Below are 24096 nucleotides of genomic sequence, written 5' to 3' on the forward strand. Positions count from 1 at the left end.
AACAGCCTTCTCGACGTGCGTACTCTACAACGTTCAGCCTGTGTGTATATCATCTCTCATTCTCTCCTCACCCACTCTTACTCCCCAGAAGTTTCTCGTAGAAGGCCATACAATGTTCATGGTGCGTTCTGTGGGGCGTCCTTCCCACATCTGGCTCGTACAACCTCGCAATAGGTGTGCTTCAATCGAATAGTTATCGAGCACCATACTGACAGCCAGAACTGCAGTATTCGCATGTAAGGTGAATCACCCGTGTGAGATTACATGACAGACAGAAGAAATGCGAAGAGTTAAAATGTGCCCACGCTAAAAACTTTTCTGTGCATACGGTACTTCCGTTCCTCTTCCACGTAGCAGTTCGTGCTCCTGCACATGCAAGGCAACCATGAAAGCGGAGTGCGCTTAAATTGCACAAACGTCCTTAGGCATTTTACGATATATTGTCATAATGTGGAACTCACGAAACACTTCCTATAGGAAGAAGGAAAAAAAAAAACGAGCGTAACAGTACGAGGTCATCTACACCTTATCATCCTTTCACGTCGGGCATCCTGTAAGCTCTGTCGCACGTGCGAGATAGCATACGGTGTACTCACCGTCCCACACATTGTGCACTACACGCACACAGCGTGGCCAAGTCCGGTTATCTTCATTCCTTGTACCCGTTGACTGTACTCACCTTCACGTTGCCAACGTATTGCACACTGAACGAGCAACGTTGTGCATAGACTGGCGTTTCCTTTAGCGCAAAATGAATAACGTGAGCGGGAAAGTACTTTCCAGGCGTTGCTTTCATTACAGTAAAGTTGTGCAGTGCTCGAGCGCTCGAGTGTAGCAGTGAAACAAACGTGCAGGTTTCATCCGTGAGCTCGCAGCTCTCCCTGTTCATCTGTCGTGCTGCTTTGTGCCTCCAAACAGTTGCGAAAAACTGCCCTCGTGGGAATATTTGACTCGTCTGGGCTCGGTAAGGATTGTTGCTCGGTCGTACAATATCTTGTATATTCATTAATAGAAGTGTGCTGTGAGAGTTAGCTCGCCGTGTACAAATATCTGTAAAAGGCATGTGACTCGATACGTATTTTGCTCTGGGGTGCTCAGTTTCATTACTGGAGCGGTGATGATGATGATGATAGGAGAAAAAAAATGGAGATGTGAGGCTATGAATTGTCTGCAGATTCGAGTCTATTATTTTGTCCTGAGATAGGGGGAGGGGGGGGGGCGTGCCAGCATGCTGCAGGCCTACATTGATGTACGAAGCACATACTTAGGATAGCTATTATTACCATTTCATAATTCCTACAAACGTGTATTACTTGGCTAACGTCTATATCAGGGGTCTCAAACACGCGACCCGCAATAGGCTATTCTGTGGCCCGATGGCCCTTGACCACTGAAGAGAAGGAAGCTGCCCTCTAAAAAATGAATAAATAAACAAAAGCGTTAGGAATAAAACCTGATTTTCAGGCATTGTATTTATCCTTGCCAGGCGTAGTGCTTCCCCTGTCCATGTTAAGCAGCACATACGTATGTGACCACTTCTTGTTGCTCATGAACCTCAACAAGTCACCGTTACAGCAACCTGGTATTCGCGTGCACATTGGTAAACAAATACTGTTATCTCCGGAAAATTAGAAAGCAACAGAGAGAGAGAGGCAGAGAAGCAAATCAATGGAGACGGAATAGTGATGTATAAGGGCGATTGTGTTTTAATTTATTTAGGAGTAATATTAAAGTAGAAAACATGAAACCATCCGGTGTCAATAAAGTCATTGCTTTTTCTCTCTTCCTTTTCTATTTCTTTTTCCAAGTTGAAACTGTAAGCAATGACAACGATACAGTGTATAAATAGATTATTTCGGTTCTCCTGAACACTGTCATAACTGCCTGTGATGAAGTACGTATATAACTTTCTTGAATAGCCTTGCGTATTTTCAGTGCACGATTTCAAAAGGCACCTTGTTTATTTCTCTTGGTGAGTCAAGTGCATTTTGTCAGCAATGAATTGTGCGCACACCGTCCGGCTCCACAATCACTAGACCGTTCCTGTTTTCTTTTTTTTTTAATGCGTTTACATTATAGTCCTCGCTACGCAACAATCGCGGCGTGGGCTGTCTGTAGCCACGGCGCAGCGCGCATGCGCGGTGAGTGCAGAGGTAAGGAGAGGGCGCGTGGAGAGTGCGACGCGGCCACGGCGCCGGCGCGTCGGCTCTCGACAGTGCAGCTATGGTGGTCCGCAGGTTCAGACGTGTCTGCGAGGGCGCGCTATGGGTAATGAAAGCTGTGCGAATGAGCGGCGGCGGAAGAAGGCTGCGAGGCGGCGCCGCCAAGCTGAATCGGAGTAAGCCCGAAAGGCTCGTTTGGCTGCGAATGCTGTCTTGCGTTTGCGTTGTGTAGGGTCGTATGAAGGGTTGTGAAGCGTTCCAAATGGTCTTCAAGTTTTAATGTTTTGGTATATTTTTATTTGATGGTATTTGAAGGGCATTTTATGGTAATTAACGGTCTTCTTTTTTTCTCCTTTTTTTTTTTGCGCGGCTCTCCGAGATGTGGTCGAAGGTCGATGCGGCCAGCGACTCGATTTGAGCTCGAGGCCCCTGCTTTAGATGTAACATGTTGCTAAATAACAACGCATTACTGAATTTTCCAGTGCAAAGTGGTGCACTTGGCAGGAATGTAGCGCTTACTTCATAATTCAAAGCAGGTGATAGGATACAAGCTTATACTCCAGCTGCGGTGTCGCGGCGAATATCGAGCGCGCCCTCATAGAATGACAGCTGGTCGAAACAAAGAGGATGCTACCTCGTGCTCATTGAGGATAGTATCCGTTTTCCGTTCAACTTGACCCTTCAGTTCATTCGACTCAAATCATTTAACCAGACTAAAATTGTAGACCTTTCCCAGGACCCGCTGTACAAAACTGTCGGAGTCCTCAACTATTTACGGGGTTTCTGACGGCCATGTGCTTGCTCCAAGGGCTTTAGCCCCACGTTATCTGTTTTGTTGCATTGCGTTTCTACATTTACTCTACTGTGTTTTCAATTAGTCCCTAATCTTGCACCGTTTTATCAAGGCTCCGTGACACCGGTCTCCTCTCTACCTTATGATGTCCCTGTGTATACACCTGTGTGTTGTGTTTTTGCCTAGCGTGTCGTTTGCCGGGTGTTGTTGTTTGTTGCCTAGCGATCTGTTGACGTTGTCTCACTGACCCCACTGACTGTCGACCCCTTTCTAGCGTCGTTCATCGTCTCATCATCAGGACACATCTCATTCCATCCATTGTGCCTTGGGGTAGTGGGCCGGACATCATGTGGCGAATTTCTCCATCTATCATCATTAATGTATCTGTTGTTGTTGTTAGGCGACAAAGCTGGGCGTGGGCCGAGTGTCAGCGTCTCCTCAGCCGGGCGGCAGAATAATAGCCACACAGTGGAAACGCTCATACCTGTCAGGACAAATATTTCGATCGAGGAAGTGAGAGACGTAGCACCACGGAATGGGGCCAGCCAGTCAGCAGTGGCAGACAACTCACGTGACTGCATTTTACACGCGCTTCCCTTGGATTCCTCCAGCACGGCACACAAATAGAAAACATGGGCGCTCTTTTCGAGGTGAAACGTCTGCAGTTGAGAAGAGGATTGTGGAATGTAAAGATGAGGGAGTACACTGATGTGATTACGAAGCATTTACCCTGAACAGAGGTCGCGGACGCTCTTGTAACTAGTGGGTGTATTTTCGCGTTTAGGAAAACGCGAGGAGCGACGAACGTATCGGAGGGCTGTGCCAGCAGTCCGTCAACTGGCCCTACCAACAGAGAAAGGGAGTTTTGGCGAGCTTTTAAACCATCTGTGTGTGACTGAGCATCTGCGGAGGAATTCGGTAAGAAAGGTTGGGGTCAATTCTGCGCAGCAGCGACGTCGGCTTTGCGGAACTCCACCACTGGCTCCGAACTGAACCAAGCTGGATGACACACAACATACTGTAAAACCTTTTTATTTCGCCAGCCCTTAATTCTCGCGAATTTCGGGAATCGGGAAAATACGGGAACTTTAGAGGCACGCAAAAATTTCAAAACAGTGAAGGATGAGCTCGAGCAGATTGAGGAGCTCGCGAAATTTAGTGGTCGCGAATCGATCCCTGATACTCGATTCGCGAAAATTTAGGGCCGCGAAATTATAGGGTTTACAGTACGTTTTGCATCCTCAGAAGTGAAATATATCTTTTGCGCGGGACCGCGTTGGTGAGCATCGCGTGCTTCTCGTCAGCAGCATCATTCCCAGCAATGCCGATGCGACCGGGGATCCACTGGAGCTCGACTGTGTGCCCTTTTGCGACAGCGGCATTGTGCGAAAAGATTATGTCGTACACTATGACCACAAGGCCACTGGAGGCCACAGGTGCGCGTAGTGCTTGAAGGCCGCTCTGCGAATAAGAAAGATTGACTAGTCACCAGGTGTTGCTTGGTTGGCATTGTACTGGACGGCATTCAGAACAGCGTAGAGCTCTGTAGCCGTAGAAGACGTCTGGTGCGATAAGCGCACAGCATGATGGGTACTGGAGTTACGGATGACGATGGCTGAAGAAGATGTTGTGGTATTGGTGGATGCATCCATGAAAATGATCGTCCTTTCTGCATGCCTCGTGATATGTTCCAGCGTGAGTTGCTTAAGGACTGGCGTTTGAGTAGATCCCTTATTCGTTATACCAGGTACATCCACGGTAACATCAGGCTGACGAAGGATCCATGGGGGGCAGCTTGAGATACGCAACGCTTTGTGCCACGGAATCTCACGAAGCTGCGGGATTACGAGCCTATATGGATGCCAGAGTTGTGTACGATGGAGGATAGCCCTGACAGCATTCGGCTGACAGATAGCTTTTTCAGATACTCGCGCGCATTGCTGTTGTATAATGGTAGCATAGTTGTATTCGGATGCCCGCCAGTGCCAGAGTCCGCCACTTTACTCCGCGAATGCTCCGATTTCCTGGATGAAAAGCGTTCGCGGCCTCGCGCTCGAGGGCTGCAACACGAAGCAGTTCTCGAAAAGCGGCTGGAATCGCCTCTGTCCGCCCCAGCTTCGCGTCTGGGAGCGTGCGGCGCCGCCTCAAAAAGCGCATGTGCGAATGAGCCTTTAGTGCAGTGTTTGTAGTGTAGTGTCACAGGGGTGGCATCCAATGTACTCCTCCGTAGACGAAAGCGTACTGGGCGAACGCAATGCATCCTGGACAGGCCCTGGTCGGACGTCACAGGAAACGTCAAGGCACACGTGACCTTAAGGATGGCGGCGCCCGTGGTAGGCGGCCAAACCGTCTGTAAACAATGCGATTGTTGTTTCTGCGCAACGTTTTGAATGTCTTTCGATCACGGTAATTATTTTTATCCGATAATCTCGCAGTAAAACGCGCAGTTTTGCACATAAGGCCTCCTACTGTTGACGACTTCCAAAGATGTGATGACGACCGCGCGTTAAGACTTACTGAGGCGATGCGATGTACTTAAACTAAGGAGAAATGGCCTACCATGTTACGGAAGAAGCACCGCATAGCTTACGCTGGCAAAATACGTTCACCTCTTTGCGTTATGACGACGGAAATATATATATATGACGGGCAAAACTGCCATGTTGTCCCGGTCGCACATCATAGAAAACGTCATTTTGAGTTCATGTGACTTTGTTCACATGTCGGTAAGCGGTAAAACTACATGTCAACAAAGTCACATGACCTCAAAATGACGTTTTCTATGACGCGCGACCAGGACAACATGGCAGTTTTGCCAAAAGCACCCGCTTGAGGGTGGTTACAACAATGACGGGTTTGTGTCACCCCTGTGTGTAGTGTAGTGTTCGTTCAGTGTACCGTCTGCCTCGCATTGTTTGTCTGTGTGCGAATGTGCGCGTGCATGGAAGAAAAGTGTACGAGAGAATGGGCCAGAGTGGAATGCGTGTCCGTGCCTTCATGAACGAGGCCTTGTTATATGTTGACCAAGTGCGCGATGCCGCCTAGTGACACCTGATCGGCAATCACGTAGGTGTATGTTCGTATGCTGCCACCGACACTCGTTGACTTTTCGTTAACCACCGCCTTTCACACCTAAGCTACCGCATTTAGCTATAATCATTACTCTACTGCTCCAAACGGGACTGCGCCGTGGTGTCTGCCTTCACAGAAGACAGCTCCTACCATCTCTGATAATTATCATAATTGGGTGGCTTTACGCTGCGAGACACGTATGATCATGAGCGATGCGAAAGTGGATTAATTTCGTCCACATGAGGGTTTTAACGTGCTCCGAAATCTGAGCACATAGCACACCGTACTTAACGTCTTTCGCGGAACCCATTATCTCTCCACGTGTGAATGTGTGCGCGTACGTAGTTTGACACCTCAGTAACAACTACTCTCGGCTACTTTGACATTCTTTTTCATGGTCAGACGTTGATGTAGAATGGTCCCTACAGTTTGCAAAGTAAAAATGCTTTCAATGCGCCAGACACCCTTCTTCCCAATCTCCTCCCAATTATTATTATTACACCCTTCCTCCCCTCCCCTACCCCTTCCCCCCCCCCACACACACACTTCTTCCGTTACCCACGCGGTGACGCGGTGTGTTATGGAAAAGAAGAAAAATGGCTCATTCTTAAATCGTCTGCCCGGTCTCTCTTGTTTTCACTGTCGTGTTGGCGGCATTTCCATAACAATTGTTTGTTTTCACAGGATCCGCGTGGCGCAGCATCGGGTGTAGCAGCCACCATGCCGTGGGAAATCGCAATAGCAGTCAGCGTTCTCTTGGCAGGAACAGTGGCTGGTGAAATAGCGCCAACTACGTCACAATTCGCAGCTTCTGTTAACGTCAGCGACCTCATACGCAGTGTCCAGAAACGTCTTCAATGCGCACCTACTGGCCTCACGGACCTCGAATGCATTGAGGTAAGAAATAGCCCCACAGGCAGTGGCGGATCCAAGGATCCATTTGGGCGATCGCTCCTTCCCCAGATCGTTAGAAAAATTGCACCCCCCGCTACGCCTTTTGACAAAGATATCGCCTCCCCCCCCCCCCCCCCCATGATTTGGCACACGGCAGTAGGGATGTGATTTGTCATCGTCCCGAGGCTGCCAAACCCTATACCCGAATGGCAGGGCTAACTAGCGGGTTGTATCTATGAGTCCTGACGCCACACCTAGCATTCGCAACATAGGTCCCATACAGTCGACTTCCCAGCTGATTACAACAAACGGGATGTTTCGTACACTAGAAACTAGAGATGAGACGAATCCAGAATTTTTCGAATCCGAATCCAAATCCAAGCAAGGTTCTGCGAATCCTCGAATCTTACGAATGTCGAATCTTACGAATGTCGAATCTTTCGAATCCTTCCCTTAAAAAAGTTCACAGAGCCAGGGGCAAAAACACTTTACTGAAAACTGTTCTGAGGCAGAGTGTGATATATCTGTATATCCAGGAAAAAACGCACCCATATACTACTTGTTAAACGTAACTTATTTAACGTGTTAATGCATAAACTCGCGCGTCTGAATTCTTGTCATAGAACTAAGAAACAATGAAAAGCAAAACCATGTTACTTTTAAACTTGTAATGTCGGAGCTTTATGCTGTGGTTCTTGCGCCCCAGATCAGACCAATGAGGCTTTCAGCAGACTCAGTTTTAAAGAGAAACAAACGAACGTAACGATGAAAGATGAAAGTCGCTGAAAAGGTTAGCCAGCTGTAGGACTCGAACCTCCACCTTCTGGATTACCGGTCCAGGGCTCTACCAATTGAGCTAAGCTAACACGTCTTCTCAGCGACTTCCAGAGTGTGTCATCGTATGAATGTGTGTATGAGTGTGCAAAAATGTAAGAGTGAAAGGAGGATGTGTGAGAGAAAGTGATTCGGCTGTCTCCCCAAACGGACGTGTTTAGTGGATTCGAAAGATTCGATTCGCCGTTTTGGGAACTGGTATTCGGATCAGGCCAATCAGGCTTTCGGCGGACTCCGAAGGCGCCGATTTTAAAAAGAAACAAACAAACGTGGTTGGTGGATTCGAAAGATTCGATTAGCCGTTTTGGGCACTGGGATTCCAATTCGCGAATCTCGAATCCCTGCCTAGGATTTCTGTATTCGAGGATTCGCGGGTTCGGTTGGCCCATCCCTACTAGAAACCAATCACAATCCAATAGAAATGATAGAAACCAATCAATCACAACGCGACGCATTGACTTCATGGTAAGACTATATACCACAGTGGATCCACCGCTCGCTTCCAAGTATACGTAGATCTCCAATTGATCAGCATTTCTCATCATCCTGAATTGGTTACACGTAGAGCACAGCGATGCTGTCTGGCCAATAGTGGTGGTTCGCAATAATGAGCATTCTGAGTCAATGCAGTTCATTTAGTGGCGAGTCACGCATCATTTAGAAACTGGCCACGACAGCTACAACGACTAAATGGCATTTGAGAAGAGTGCAGAACTGTGTCACGTTGCTCATAGCCCATCCGTCTAGCAATGGACGAGGTTTAGTCATTCTAAGCCTAAGATGCAGTCCGTGACTGCATAGAACAACAGGCGTCGTCAGCACTGCTCACACCTGCATTCCATTAATGCCACCAGGTGCCGCCATAAATCCCTTGTCTTGAAGAATACTCGTCTTTGCTCTTCTTGTAAGCGGGCCTTGATATATAGTTGTACATTACAGTGTCCAGGTCTACCGCCGCGAACTTTCACAGAGGGAGTTATTATATTGGAAGGCGGCGTACAAAGCAACCAGATATGAACTCGATGGTTTTTCGTCCGTGGAAAACAGATTCATGAAAGTTCACGTGCTCGTGAATGAATTGCGCGTACATGTCACATGCACCCGCGCGTCTGATCCGCAATACTGGTCAGAATAGGCCATGCGGTGAGTTTCTTGTCACAGACACACGGTCCGTGAAAAAAGAAGAAGGAGAAGAAGAAGATAGTGGACGTATGCGCTGTGTCTGTGTCTGCTGTCCGCTCAAACAGGAACTATGATGGACCGTCCTCGGTAGCTCAGTCGGTAATGTGCTGGCTTGCTGAGATCACGATCGCGGGTTCGATCCCGGCCGAGGGCGGTAGCAATGTGGGGAAGGTAAACATTGCTTCCAACACCGTGTGTCGGAGATTTCCGGTGCACGTCAAAAGAAGCCTAGGTGGTCCAAATTATCCTACGGTCCTACCCTATCCTACCCTATCCTATGGTCCTACCCTGCGGCACGTGCAACATGTCGCCACAGTGCGCAAACAAACCTTACGTGTAACATCACAGTGCCATTACCATTTTACTATGATGGACTACAGGAACAGAGCACGCGTATGAAGAAAACGTTCGTGTGAGTTCGGCCTTAGGGAACTGCGAGAAACTCGAGAAACAAGAAAAGAGATACCTTCGCTGTACACGGACAGTGCTCGACGACCCATTGTTTATTCTTGCTCAGGGTTGAGAACGAGGAAAATCGAAATGACAGAGTACTGATTTCATGGGACTCTGAAAACGTTGTTACAATGAGCAGTCGTATGAAGCGTCGCAAAGTATAGCTCGTTGGTGCTAGAGCTTATGGTGTTTTGTTTTGCAGCGTAAATGTGGATGCGAAATGTTGCCTCAGTTAAATGAAACATCAATGTACTCACATTATCTTGCTTAATTTGGTCTACGTGCGTTTGCATAAATTACACAGATGTCTCGTTCTTTTGTAGTGTTTGTCCAATCGGAGGCTCCTCGACTTAGTACCTGCTAGCAGGCAGCATGCGACACAGAATTCACCGCAGCTATTTCAGCAGCTAAGTGTGGTTCTTCTCTACCACCTGGCAAACCTTAAGGATGCCTGCAAGGACCCGTCCAAGTGCAGTACATATGCTCAGTGTCGAACGTCCCTCCTGGATCTCGTGCGCCATAACGACGAGAATGCTGTTTTGCTCAAGTTTGAGGACATACTGAGGAATGTTAAAGAAGTCTACAAGTCAGACTATAAACTACAGGTAAACATGGGCTTTTGTTGATTAATAATTGTCGATGGATGTTGGCATTATGCTGACATTTTGTTTTCTTGTATCACTTCCAAAACACACTTCAGTCTTCGATCCCGACATGCGTTCCTGGCTTCTAATAATTGCAAGCCCCCTCTTTTGCGATACTGTTGATGCTAGAATGTCTTCTAGAATTGTTGACGACTTTCCACTTATTATTGCTGCCGATCTTTAGTGCCGGCTCCACGGTTTCCAGGCAGTTGTCGGCTTATATTGGCTGCCATTATCCTTTTAGTAATCTTTTGACGTTCTGGCTTTCCCCTTTTGCACTTGTGACTCCTCTCTCTGTTTACCTTATGCCTGTAGGCTACTACCTCGTTCGCTGCGAACGTATCGGTGAAACTGTTCATCTTTGTTCTTTTCACAGTGCTTTACTGCTGAATCTGTCCTGGCCGACGCACCCAAATACAAAAACCACGGTGACCACTTCGTGGAGGACCTCTCTAGGGCTGTCATTAGGCATCTTATTGATGGTGAGGCCTCATTTTCTCTAAAAGAAAACTACCATAATTCGTTCCTTGCGCTTTATGAGTCTATAGTCCAAGAAAGCTATTGTCACCTTTCATTCAATCGTAGCGTAACTTCTCAACGGTTTGTTTTCCGTACGGGCTTCGCACCGTGTGCATAGGAGGTGCATTAGTCATGTGGGTAGCTAATTGTTTAAGGAGGCCTTCAATCTGTTCTAATCTAAACAAGGAAGAACATAGAGCTAAGCTATGAGTGCATATTCCCCCATACTCATTTTTCATGTGTTCATCAATGCTCTTTATTGAACTCTTCGATCACTGCCCGATGCTTCATGTGATTTGCCTCACACATTGCCACCTTGTGAAACCCGATCAACGCAATGCGACACAAAATTTATGACATAGAGTGTTGACGCAGAGCCATTACTGTATTACATCGCACCTGGGCTTGGAACTTATCGAACAACCATCGTGCAATTTTACGCGTGTCACTGGATATGAGCACGGGGGTCATGTCATGCATAAGACATGGCATAAGACAGTGTCAAATTGTAACCAGAATTCGGCATGTCTAGCTGATAGGAAAAATCGGAACTTAGACCAGGTCGCCTTTTACAATTGGTTTATCGCCTAATTTCAGGCAAATGCATAGAAGTAGGTGGAGCGGCAACGGATTTCCTTGAAGATTTGTTCCAGAAGTTCGGGGACCAAAACTCCGATACCATGAGTCAGACAGGTATAGTATTCAGTGTTTGAAGAATCGTAACATAGCCATTATTGTAGCGATGTGTGCACGTGATCATAACATCCACCGTGAGTTGAAACTCCTGAACATAAGCGTGAGTTCGCCACTCGTGCATGGTAAACACAATCCAGACGTTCCCACATGCGACCGGCTGTTCACATGTTCTTTCTTATCGCCCCGTTCCATCTTCCCCTCTTTGTACACTTCACCGTGCAAAGTGTTGAAGTAAAATGATTCCCGGTTCCTCAACATGTCTAGAATATGTGGCAGCCTCTTGCGGATATTTTGACGAAGTTCGTCCAACCTGAACCAACATTGTTTTTGCAATTTGCTTCGCTAATGGCACCAACATACATGAATCTCGGTATTCAAATATGAAACAACGCCAGCCAAGCCAAACAAGCCAAGAGAATCAACTATCACACATGCATACTTGCACATTTGACAACGAGATCCTTACGGTAAGGTGTTTCCTAGAGAAGGGTACGGTAGCGTACAAGTTGCTGCATATTATTTACATTATTTTTATGTGGTGTCGGTATCACGTTAATTTCGGAAGTTTGTAGCGACGCTAGTATTGCGCAACTTTTTTGCGTAGTAGCGTGTAACGATATTCCGTTACTTCATTTTGGTAGCGGATATAACACTGGCAGATTGTCATTTATATGCGATAGCATCTATGAGCTCATCGCGGGCATTCTCCGATGATGGACACTAGAGACCTGTGGAGACTGAAGTAGCTGAACCAACTGACAAACAGTAGCTTGTCTATGCTCCTGACGAAGACACAATATATAACACTTCCCGTACGCGCTGTGGGAATTATATCGCTACACAGTGTACTGTGGCATAGGAACTCCAGCCATATCTTCAGCTCTTCCCTTCTACACGATGCCATGCGCACATACCATCTTGCATACCCTCACCCTCTTTAGGTTCACGTATAGTCCTGTGTCATCGCTAACGTGCCGCGGAAGACAATGAGACATCTTGTCCACCTCCACAGGCACGTTCACTACCTGCCCCACGATGCCGAACTGAACCCCGTGCATGAGACGCCGGGTGCGCATGTAGGGGATCTGCGGGCCACTAAACTTTCGTTTATCTCGTTCAGGGGCGGCAGGTGCAGCATGTGAGGGGGCTTCGCGGGGTACACAAAGTCGTTGCTGTGGCATAGACGAGGAAATTGCCACCGTTTATGGTTGTCTTACACGTTGTGCACATCACGAACTCGTCTACCCGTTTGTCGGAAACACCGCCATTTAAGCACATTCAAGCACCGCCGAAAGCACATTCAAGAAGCGGTCCTTCACAGCGCTCATATCCGAGTTGAACCACAAACGGTCGCACACTCTATACACGCCATGCCGAACGGATCGTTTAGGAAATGTTTCTCAAAGTACTTGTCGGCTAAAACGTACGTTCGAGATCTCTCGCTGCTGCACCGCTCCGCAGCCGATACCCGTCGCGCTTTGTGGGTTTCCCGCTTGTTTTGTAGACGAATTTGCCGCTCCTCGTAGGTTTCATGAGTCATCTTCACTACCGGGCGTACCGCTCTCATTGCATATCAAATATTGTCAAATTGTAAAGAAAGCTTTTCCTTTGGAGACAAAAGGTTGTGGGTTCGAACACGGCCGAGGACACCAGCAACTTGGTGGCATTGTACAAGTTTCCTTGACACGCAGTCTTCCGCGAGGAACGTTACATACGGTGTGCCGTGTGTTGGGATTTCAGCCCACGTTAGAGGACTCTCAGTCGGGCGAAACTAATCCATAGACCTATTACAGCGGCGTCGCTCATGATCATAGTTGTCTCGCGACGTAAGGCCACGACTTATTATTATTATTATTATTATTGCAGATGAAGTTCGTACCCTTCATCGTTCTCGCGAGACATTCTCGCCCGAGTTTGACGCATTTTAGACAAACGCGCTTCGCATCGCTCTGAAGTCTCTCTGGGACGCAGTTTTTGCTGTGCCTCTACACGCTGAAGCTTGAACTGGAGAAGTTCCTCCTCCGACAACTGCTTGCGCCGTCGTGGCGTGTTTGCCACTACGGTGTGACATCCGACTGCTCGCCATTTCTGACGGCGGTTTTGTACCCGGGCTTGAACACGCAGCAGCAGCCAATGGGTGCAGGGCTTACGCTCCGTCATACCCCGCCTCATAGGTTCGCTCATATATGCTATCGGATTTAAAAAAAGGAGGGAGAAAGGCAATCTCGGGCTGTCCAGTGGCCGTATGATGTTGCTGATCGGCGGTAGTTGTGTGGACTTCTCAGGGCATATGAACGTGTTTGTCGATGACAGCGGCAGAATTGTACTCTTAATCAAGCGTCGCACACAACTTCAACGCTATCACGTCTCTGTCCGGGAACTCCGCTCCCAACGCCCCGACACCTGCAGGCGATACCGGTTTCAAGCCATCTCTGAGTCACTGGGTGTCGCATACGAAGCCAAACTTGTTGTCGATGAGCTTCAATTTAAACTCTTCCGTAGCGATAGGACATGGATAGTTAAATTGGCCTTGGTTTTCCTGTTGTGTATGCTTTGCAACCGCTCTATCAAAGCCCTCGATCCACTCTGAGCGACCGTGGCTCTGTGTATCTTTGTTCTCGACGAACCCAGTTCAGATTATGTCGATGCTCCGACGAACGTTTGGTTAATACTCTGGTGGGTGTACGTGGTATCTGTGCAGTTGGACCGGCTAGTGGCAACGCGCTGTTCAGTGCTGTTCAGTCTCCGCAGGCATCATTTGGACCTGGGCCCGTTTGCATAAAAGTTGCGTATCAGTATCATAGTCGTTCTCAACAGCCTTGGCTGCGCTCCCTGCGCGAGTGTTGAGCGCGTACTCAATACCCCGCCAGGGCTATTGAGATTGGGTATGAGATTCATACTCAACCTCAAGGGCCGCGAGAGAAACTACGGATCCTGGTACCTGGTACGGACTGGGAGGTACCCGGGTTCGAATCCCGGTGCCAGCTGTTCTGTCTGGGGTTTTTCCTGGGTTTTCCTTATACGCTTTCAGACATATGTCAGCACAGTTCCCTTAGAAGTTGGCCCAGGACGCACATTCTCCCAGGGCGTCAGCCGTGACGATGGCCACCTCTGTGAGGTCGACAACAGCGAGCCCTTTCACCACCACCACCACCACCACCATCACCATCATCACCACCTACGGATCCCCGGGATGGGTCATACACGGGCCCCCTCCTCACGTCTAGATAACATAGTTCACGTATTCCTTCTTTATATGATTACGACGGGCCTTGTGTCGTGCGGGCCCCTGAAGAGGCCCCTGGCCGCCATCCCCGCTCGCTGGCCCTGCTCAACTTTCATGCATACGGGCCCTAGTAACCACCTTGCCGCGTCTGTGTTGTCCAATACTCAGATTCACTGTTTGAGCCGATGAAGAAGGCTGCGATGTTCTGCAGCCACGGAGTCCATGCAGCTCATGAATGGACCATGGATGGGAAGACGTGCCTTCGTAACAGTGTGCAGATGAAGTGGCAGCGGAGCTCCGGGGTCAGTTGTGATACGCTCCTGAATATGGAAGGCTGGACAATCGCGTTCGGATCACCAAATGTAGAGGGGGTGGTATACCCCTACATTGTACTGGGGAGCTTCTCAGCTCCCCAGTACAACCCGCCCTCCGTGACATTTCATCGTTCCTGCGTTGGGCGCGTTAAGTTGGTGCTCCTGGATCGTTCCCTCGTTCGCTGGATCACTTAAAACCTCCAAGGCGACTTCTGGTGCGCGTTCCCGGGTGCAATCCTTCCCGCCCCTTGTCTCATGCCAGGTTAAAATGGTATACCAATTCCGGTCCGTGACGCATGTTCCGGTGTACGCGCCTTGCCGGGCTTGGTTGGCGGTTTCAGTATTCTCACTCTTTGCTATGTTGACAGAAAGCAGACGACAGAAGAAAGCTCAATGTGTAGAGCGCGTGCTGAGCACGTAGCAGCATGTGCAGGCTTCCGGATAACCTCACAAACACTGTTAAGTGGAGACACCAAGGTTACCTTCCCCTGAGAACGCGGAAAAGGGCGCTCGGGAGTCCGTTAACGCGCCCATTCAAAGCCCGTGGCTTCACACCAGGTAATCCAGGACGTTGCCGATGGAACTGATTGGCTTATGTCATGATGCGCGGTGCTAGTAGCGCGTCGTCACCCTCGGGCCGCTACAGACTGCTCTTGGGATTTCCTTTGCTCCCGTTGCGCTTGTCTTCACATCGTGTCATTTAAAATTTATAAATCAAGTGAAAATTTCACCCCATGCATTTTCAATGGCCCATCTCCCTCAACCACCGCGATTTTTTCTCGTGTTTGTTGCACGTTCGCACCTTCACACCTCCAGACACAGGTGGAGCAGCGCGCAGAAGATTAGTGCATTATTATGCAAGCATGCCTGCCGGAGTGTTGTAGGCAGAGTGGCCTGTGTGCGATGATGTGAACGTGAAGCGGACGCAAGAAAAGAAAAAAAAAACTGCCTTTAAAAAAATGACTGTCAGTTTGCAAAGCTTGGAGCGTTGGGGGCAATCATCATCATTAAAATAAAGATATTTGTTCTCGGAGCTTGATACAACCCCGCGTTCTATTTTTACGACGCAATAGAACTAACCTGCAGATCTCAACCGCTTGAGCCACTGTCGACGCCTTATCAACTGTAGCAGTCGCATATTTCGCCGTGTTAAACATTGACCGCACGCTCTGTCTCCGCGCTCTATTGTATTGTGTAAGTTTCTTCAAGATGAAATGCCTAATCCAACGCTCGATTGTGCTTGTCCTCTCCGTGTTTCATTTCAAGCAGATTATTCGAGACACCAACGTTACACCAGACGCCAGCATACTGTGTGCCTCGCACAGAACTTTCCAGGTGCTATATTCTGTAAACACCAGTAGGCGGGCGATGGTATCATCAATTGGTACAACGATGCAATCAACAGTGTCCGAACATCTATATGGTATCTTTCTCGCGCGTGAAGCATTTCCCGTCGGTATATGCGCTTCTAAAACAGGGCTTAAGGAAGCTAACGCGAGTCTCTTGTACACTTTGTCCTGATTGTCGATTCAGCCCCCGCAATTCCCATTGAACATTGCAGGATGAGACAACGCGCAATGGCCGATGATAATTTACGTTCTCTGCAATTTACGTTCATTTCTCAGGACACTTGTACATGCATACCACTCATCATCATTTAAATAAAGTTGTTGTACATGCATAGTTCCTCTGCTGACGACGCCGATGCGCAATATTTGTTGTTTGAACATCCGGATGGTTAACACCTTTGACCACTGTTATAAGAGCGACTTCACAAGGCACAGTGCTTGCGATTACTTTTTCATTTTAACAGTCTACTGTATGTACCACTGACGTAGTTAAACAAATACCACAAACTTTTGCAGGACTGGAACGTCTCATGAAGAAGCTAAAGGTGAACGCCAAAAATATCGGAAGTAGCAGTCACAGCCATGATCACGATCATGGCCACGAACACGATCACGACCACGGAAACGAACACGGAAATGAGCACAGCCACGACCACGACCATGGTCACGACCATAGCCATGACCACGACCATAGCCACGACCACGACCATAGCCACGACCACGACCATAGCCACGACCACGACCATAGTCACGACCACGACCATAGTCACGACCACGACCATAGTCACGACCACGACCATAACCACGACCATAGCCATGACCACGACTACAGCAAAGACCAAGACAGTAGCAAGGACCACGATCACAGCCATGACCACGGCGATGATCATGACCACGATACCAAGCAGCATCCCAATGAATCACATGCGAGTCATGACCAACATGACCATCCTCACGACACTACGCACGAGTACCATACGGTAGAAGATCATGGTGAACTTGATAACTCCGAAAACCGCACGGAGCATGGCAGTCGCGACCACGCTGATCATGGCCACGACAACATCCATTCTACCCCCGCGTCGAGCGGCCAGGATGACAGCAGTCAGCATGGGCAACGAAAGAACCGCCGTGCAAACGACGATCACAAGTCCGAGCAGCAACCCCGTGAGAGTCATATTGATCACGATCACCAGAACAAAGACCTCAAAGGAAAGGGAACGCACCACGGCAGTGAAGAAGCCAGCAGTCATACATCGCACAGCACGGCTGGTCAAGTACGGTCAACAGGTTATGAGTTTTCCTCTGCAACACCGTTTCCCACCGATTATGACACACACAAAGTACCACCAGGTTCTTCTGACACACAGAAAACTAGAAGAAGTGCACCTGTACTCGAGACCAAGCCCAATGATCACCACAAGCACAGCAGTTCAGCAGCAAAGGTATGTGTTCCCTCATTAGCGTCATCTCAGGAACATCCTTCTACGGAGGGTACTCAACTTCACCATGCGCCATATTCCTCATCATGCTTTAAGAAACCGCCTTCAATCATATTTTTAAGAAGCCATGAAATTTACGTACATCCTGGAACATTTAGGTTGGCTCGAAACCCTGCTATTGTATCCTGTAGTTGCCGCCCAGCCGCAATACACGAATGCAGAGTATGGCATGTCCTCATAGCTGCGACCAACCTCTCTGTGTTGTTCCCCTTTTTATACTTCTCCCCTCCTCTTAACACACCGAGGGGTCCACGAACAGCGACCACACACAATGCTTTTGCTGAACGATGTCTTACCACTGCACAACTCAATTAGCAAACAAATATAAGTGCGGAGCCCAGGAGGTCCAGCCCGACCTGCTGCCGTGACGTAATGAGCCCAGTGTGGCATAACAGCGTAGCAAGCAGCCGTGAGCTCACATTTGCTACTGAAAATTCGTCTGCTACGGCCACAGCGCTTGGCCACACCACACTCCTATCGGGTAGTGGAGTCCCACCTCCTCACTGAGTGACGTGAACTTCATGCATTCACTTACGGGATCCGAGATCCACGATACGGGAAGGGTTGGATGCAACCTAGACGATGCGCAGATCAAAGACATCTCCCTCGCGCAACAGCCCTGCTACGGTACTTGCTTTTGTATGCTATGGACTGCTTTTGCGTGGGTATGCATATTGTTTGTATGTATATTGGAATGGGGTAGAGTCCTGCACTCAACGCAGGGAAACATCCCACATCATCCTCATCATCCATTCATCTATGTTGTTGTCGTTGGTCGATTTTCGTCCAGCCCACACCGGCAAAAAACGACAAAAGAAATAGATGTTTCATCGTTCCTTTAAAAGATTTACTGCAGATATATGGCATCATCACAAGAAGTCCCTTTTATGACGCCTTGATTTATTGGGGTGCTTAAAGGGATAGTTCGCCCTCCAAGCATCGATTCGCTAATTTCTGTTGCACACGGCAGTGTATTACAGATTCCGGCAGCTCGAGAGGTATGATCGCAGATTGAAGAGATCCGAAAGCAACGAGATCCACGCAAGTAGGCTTTCCCGCTCAGAAGGACGTGGGCGCGACGTCAGTCTGAGAACAGTGTGACGACAAGAGGGCGTTCCCGTTTCGCTGGCATCGAGATGCGGCTTCGCCTGAAGCAATGTCACGAAACGTCACGCGAGCCGATCGCAGCCTCCTGTAATATGTTGCTCCCCCGGCACCCGCCCGCGCTGCCGGTGCCCACAGGAAAATACGGAAAACTCAGAGAATACCTCGATCTCGAGCGAAAGGGATTGACAGGGAGTTGTTCATTGTCTATTGCACACGTCCCGGAGGTTTCTTTCTAATTTCGTTAAAAATGACTCGTACCATTAACTGAATGCAACTGAATGTAACCGAATGCAAAAGTGTGAGCAAATTATGACACTGTATTTGGATTTCACAGAGCCCGATTGCACGAACATTGAGTGGATTCCTCAGTGCCGTTGAGGAAATCCCGCAGTGTATCCTCAATGGTTTGGGTAGTGCTTCGGGAACACGGTTCTGTCCTCAACGTCACTCTTTCGTACGGCACTGGCAAAGTTACTGAGGACATCACTGAGGAATGTTTTCCATGTTCGTGTGGCTGGGCCTATCACATTAGCGTCATCCTGGCCGCACATTGAACATGGAGAAACTGCTGCTGGTGGTAAACAAACCCCATATGATCGAAATTATCCGCAGTCCTACCCTGCTGCACGTGCAGCATGTCGCCACAAAAATAGGCGGACTCATGCACCTTACGTGTAAATCTACTCCCAATTCTTATAAGAAGGGGGTGGCGGTGGAACTGCTTGTCGTAGAAGAAGAAACACTCTATATTAAAGCATCTGTGCATCAGGCATCAGGCACAGCATTAAAGCATCAGGGCTATTTCCTTTGTGGCTGAAGAAGAAGAAGAAGAAGAAGGAAGAAGAAGAGGGTGAACGCATTGCGACGCTGAATTCGCTGAAGAATTCACCTGTTCCTAGTGGTGGAAGAAGAAGAAGAGAATTCACCTTAGTGGTTCACGGCCATTATCTCATTGGTAGAAGAAGAAGAATTCTCGCTATGTTTTCGGTAAAGCTGTGGACACGAGGCGTAGCTGCTCAGCACTGGCAGTAGGTACCACAGCGGCAGGTATTCGTTATTATGATCGCTATCAGAATGCTCTTGTGCAAGCGGCGGTTCATAGGTACTACGCCCCCGACGAAGGAAATTATTGTATGCTAATTATAAACCAAACATCCGCAGAAAACATCTACAAGTGAAGTCGTATTCCGTCTACTATACCTTCATTCGCTAGTCGTTGCCTCGATGTAGGAGTTAGGTCCTCAGCCCGAAGAATGTTCCCCATGCGAGGCGCGTGAGGGGCTGGAGCGTGGTTCGAGTGTTTCACGTCGTGCGCGTGTCATATCTAATCGGATTTGCATCTGAATTTAAACCACATTAGCCTTTATACGGCAACGGCGTAGTAAACGTAGAGAATGTGCATTGTCCTTCCCTCCTGTCTGTTTGTTGCGTGCGTGCGTGTAGTGACTGCCACATGAAAGGTGCTCAGTGCTTGTGCAGTTTGCGATAGAACACTACAAACGGCCGGGCTGGCCGAAAAACTCGATCCTAGCGCGCCCCACGGGCCGAAATCGGGACCCAAAGTCGTTTTCACAGCGGCATCAGGCATCGCTCGGGTACAGTCTCAAAGTTCTCAACCCTGAGCCGTGCCCGAGCTTTTCTGAGCCATTCTTTCACACTATTTAATACTTAACATCTATTTCGAAAGCAAAGCAGTTAAGTGTCTGGCTCCTTCCTCCGTCTTCGCCTTGTTGAGGATCTCGCCGTCGCCGCGTCGTGCACCACAGACAGAACCGTGTATAGTGCACGCGTAGATACAGGCGCGCGGGACTCGCCCCCACAATGTCGCTAAAAGAGAAAGGGTAAAGGTGCGTCATCACTATGTCAATCGGGATCCTGAGCCATAGACAAAGCACAACTGGGAGGGCAGCTCGACCTTGCCTGAAGATCCAAAACACAGCGCGAGAAGACACGACGGAAGAAGGGAGGACAGGACAGGCGCTGACTCCAACGAACAGTTGAATAACACAAAAACCAGTACGCAGGCGCACAGCCGCCAACCCAGTCACCCCACCTTGGTCCAAAAGCGCAGACGCTCAGACAGACACAATCACTACCGCCGCGACAACATCCTCCTCTCCCCCGATAACAAAGACACAGAAGTTTGGCTCACACACCTACCGCCTCTATCCCCGATAAAAAACGCTTCAGATAACTCCCGCGCACCCTTATCTCTGCTCCTAGATAAGCTCTCCAAAAGCTCTGCGCTTTTGGACCAAGGTGGGGTGACTGGGTTGGCGGCTGTGCGCCTGCGTACTGGTTTTTGTGTTATTAAACTGTTCGTTGGAGTCAGCGCCTGTCCTGTCCTCTCTTCTTCCGTCGTGTCTTCTCGCGCTGTGTTTTGGATCTTCATGTATAGTCACCAACGTGCCCAACAGCGAGTCCTCTTCGACCTTGCCGATCGGCATAGTGAGGACGCAACTTTAGGGACGGCGCATGTCAATGTACTGCTGCCAGGGTCGGTAGTAAAGGTCATTAGCAGACACTGCTATAATACACGATATACACGCCCTTCCCTGCAAAGTGATTGTGGTTTGTTCGGCCGGCCTCATGTCTCCTCTCGAGGAGCACAAATCGCATTGAGGGCTGCAGGCTTGCGTGTGCCAAGTGTGTGTTCGTGATTTCCGCTGTATTATGAGTGTCTAACGACTGGATTGAACCTGTTCGACTGATCGCATTACAAATATGCCTGTGCAACTGCGGGCTTGGCTGTCGTGTCGGACAAGCGCGTGGGCTAGGGTCGGGTCGTGTAAACCTTGGTTGCCTCGCGTACGGGTTGGGCAGGGTTGAGTTTTCGGCAGTCGGGTCTGGCCAGGGTTGGATAAGGCTCCGTGGCTTTGGATACCGGCCAGGTCGGGACGGTATATTCTGGTCCGTGCAGTGCTCTAGTTCGCGACAGCAAGCTTCCTGGTCAGCACACACATCGTCCCGTTTTCGCAGGTCTTCGCATCACGCGAAAATTGCTCGCGATTTCGCCGCCCAACACCACTTCTCCTACTCAGGGCAGCTCTCGTGGAAGCATGTAATCTTCGTACAACGACCAAGTCTCCCATAGCTCGTGAGCTCAGATACTTTCACCTGTACGAAAGACAAACGACGTACGGATCACTGTGTCTGGACTGAGGTCAGACGACAATATCAGATCAATAGAAAAGCCAATAGTCAATTACACTTGCAGTATGTAGTATAACAGTCAGCATAACAGATAATGTTATCAAACATGTGCTAGTATGCGCTGTTCGGATTGTTTTGCTTGTTTCGTACCTGTTTCTACTCGCTGTTTCGTACCTGTTTTCTACGGAACGTCATGAATTGAACTCAACTAAGCAACACGCTGGATAATTCAAACGAAACAAACCACCATCGTAGCCGGATTACTTTCACATTGGGAATGGGTCTACGATCGTGATCTTTACAGGTGAAGATCCCCTCTATAAATTATGCGTTTTTGTTGGCAGCGTGTTGTGCACAATTGATATCGCCAAGCGGCCGACTCGTAGCGTACGCGATAGACCTCTGATTTGCGCGTCGTCAAGAAACCCCCACGAGGGAATTCGACGTCATTTAGTGTCGTTCACAGTCCCAAAGGGAGGGTGTCAAATGACTCGTGCCGAAGCCCAACGCAGGCGAAGCGCCGAGGCAGTAGCTGTATAGAACGAATTTTCGGTGGCCGATCAGATGTTATTGGCTGCTGCCCAAGCAGGCATGATGCCACGCAGGTCTGCTAACGTCACGGGAGAAGATCGGGTCGGGACGATGGCTGCTTTCTCCGGACATTTTGTATATTTGATTACACTGTGACAGTACACCGCACAGCGGCGATATTGTACGTGGTATTGGTTCCAGATTGACTGCTGGATGAATGAAACAAGGTTTCGAGCCGCGTCACTTCCTTGTTCCTTTAATATGCATGTTCATATTCACTTTCTTGAACAGTGTTGGACAACCCCCGAGCTCATCAGCAAGTTCAGCCAAACTGCAAATAACAGCATTAGTAAACAGGAGTTCCTCCAGTTGTGTCCAGCACTTGTCCAACAAGCAGTGACGGACGTCTGCAAGCACATACACAAAAACTCTTCTTCTATGCCGTCCACAGCTGAACGTAAGTTCACTCGTTTGTCGGTCTATTGCTTAAAGCAGTGGTTTTCAACTTATGTTTTTCGAGGGAACCCTTGATCGTGCCGGCACGACCTCAAGGAACCGACCACACTGTGGGGTAACTGTGTAGATGTGGGTGAGGCGGACTAGATGTTGTACATAGGTAGCAATTTTTTGTTATGGGTAACTGACTATGTAATTGAGTGATTATAAGTTATTTAATTGTTTACTGTTTCATCCCAAGATGTCGCTTAAGGTTTGCCGGGTTCATTTTGCTGTTTCGCTATACTTCCCCGCAGATAACGTGACGTGGGTTGCCACTGATGTTTGTAAATTCATGTAAGTCCGTGTCGGCAGCATAGTAGCTCCGACTTTCCAAGTGCTTGTAGTGCTTTCGAAACACAACAGAAAGGCAAAACCGTGGTGCGGAGACATTATCGAGTTTCGCGTTGACCCAACCGGTGAAGACGACAGCTGCTCGCTCATACTCTACTCTTTGCAATGACCGTCAGCCGCGGCAACCTGGTACTGCAATGTCGATCCCAATGCCAAAGATCAAATCTCGGGCACGGTCCGAGGCTGTCCGTAAGCGAGCCTTGGAAGGCGCATAAGTTACATTCGCGGGTGTTCGCGGAAACCACTGGCGTAGGGCGTCAGTCTGCTCCGTTTTTTATTGAACGCTTATGCAGAAAGTCACGATTACGTATCCGCTGCAGGGGTTCGCACTGGTGGCTGCTGCTCACTCCGTGCTCAGCTCTCAGATAGCTCACTCATCCTCATCCATCCTCACTCATCCTCATCCATCCTCACTCATGCTCACTCACTCATGTTCGCTCACTCGCTGCTCAGCTCTCCGCTTGCTCACTCATCCTCGGCTCGGCTTCCCGTAGCTGAGCAATCTAGATGCTCACGCTCGCGCGCACGGAGTTGCCTCTGATCCGCGTCTGCTGTCGGGTATCACAGGTCACTTGTTTGTCAAGAGCACGAAGAGCATGATATGAGAAGAGTGGAGCGTATGCAATGGGGATTACGTGACGGTGAAATGAGGTTCGGAGAGGGGATCGAGTAAGGTACCGTGAAGTGAAAATGAAACCATCTAGGTTGTGATGTAAGGTGTAAGGCAGTGTTTTACCTGGAATCCCAAGTACGGAGGGGGGGGGGGGCACTAGACCTACTGGGGGTGACATCAGACTGCTCAGTTCACGATTCGTG

General features: G+C 48.9%; 1 protein-coding gene across 1 annotated transcript in view; it reads left to right on the top strand.

Moving 5' to 3' along the window:
- Positions 1–843: 843 nt before the first annotated feature.
- The window catches only part of LOC135385590 (zinc transporter ZIP6-like), a 30558-nt gene continuing 7305 nt past the window's right edge, over positions 844–24096 (top strand). The window contains exons 1-7 of the mRNA XM_064615001.1: positions 844–964; positions 6712–6924; positions 9714–9995; positions 10411–10516; positions 11151–11246; positions 16655–17583; positions 22723–22888. Of these exons, the coding sequence (XP_064471071.1) occupies positions 6748–6924; positions 9714–9995; positions 10411–10516; positions 11151–11246; positions 16655–17583; positions 22723–22888 (1756 nt within the window). The 5' untranslated portion in view covers positions 844–964; positions 6712–6747. The remainder of the gene's footprint in view (positions 965–6711; positions 6925–9713; positions 9996–10410; positions 10517–11150; positions 11247–16654; positions 17584–22722; positions 22889–24096) is intronic.

Source organism: Ornithodoros turicata, chromosome 2 (genome assembly GCF_037126465.1).
Source record: "Ornithodoros turicata isolate Travis chromosome 2, ASM3712646v1, whole genome shotgun sequence".
Lineage (NCBI taxonomy): Eukaryota > Metazoa > Arthropoda > Arachnida > Ixodida > Argasidae > Ornithodoros > Ornithodoros turicata.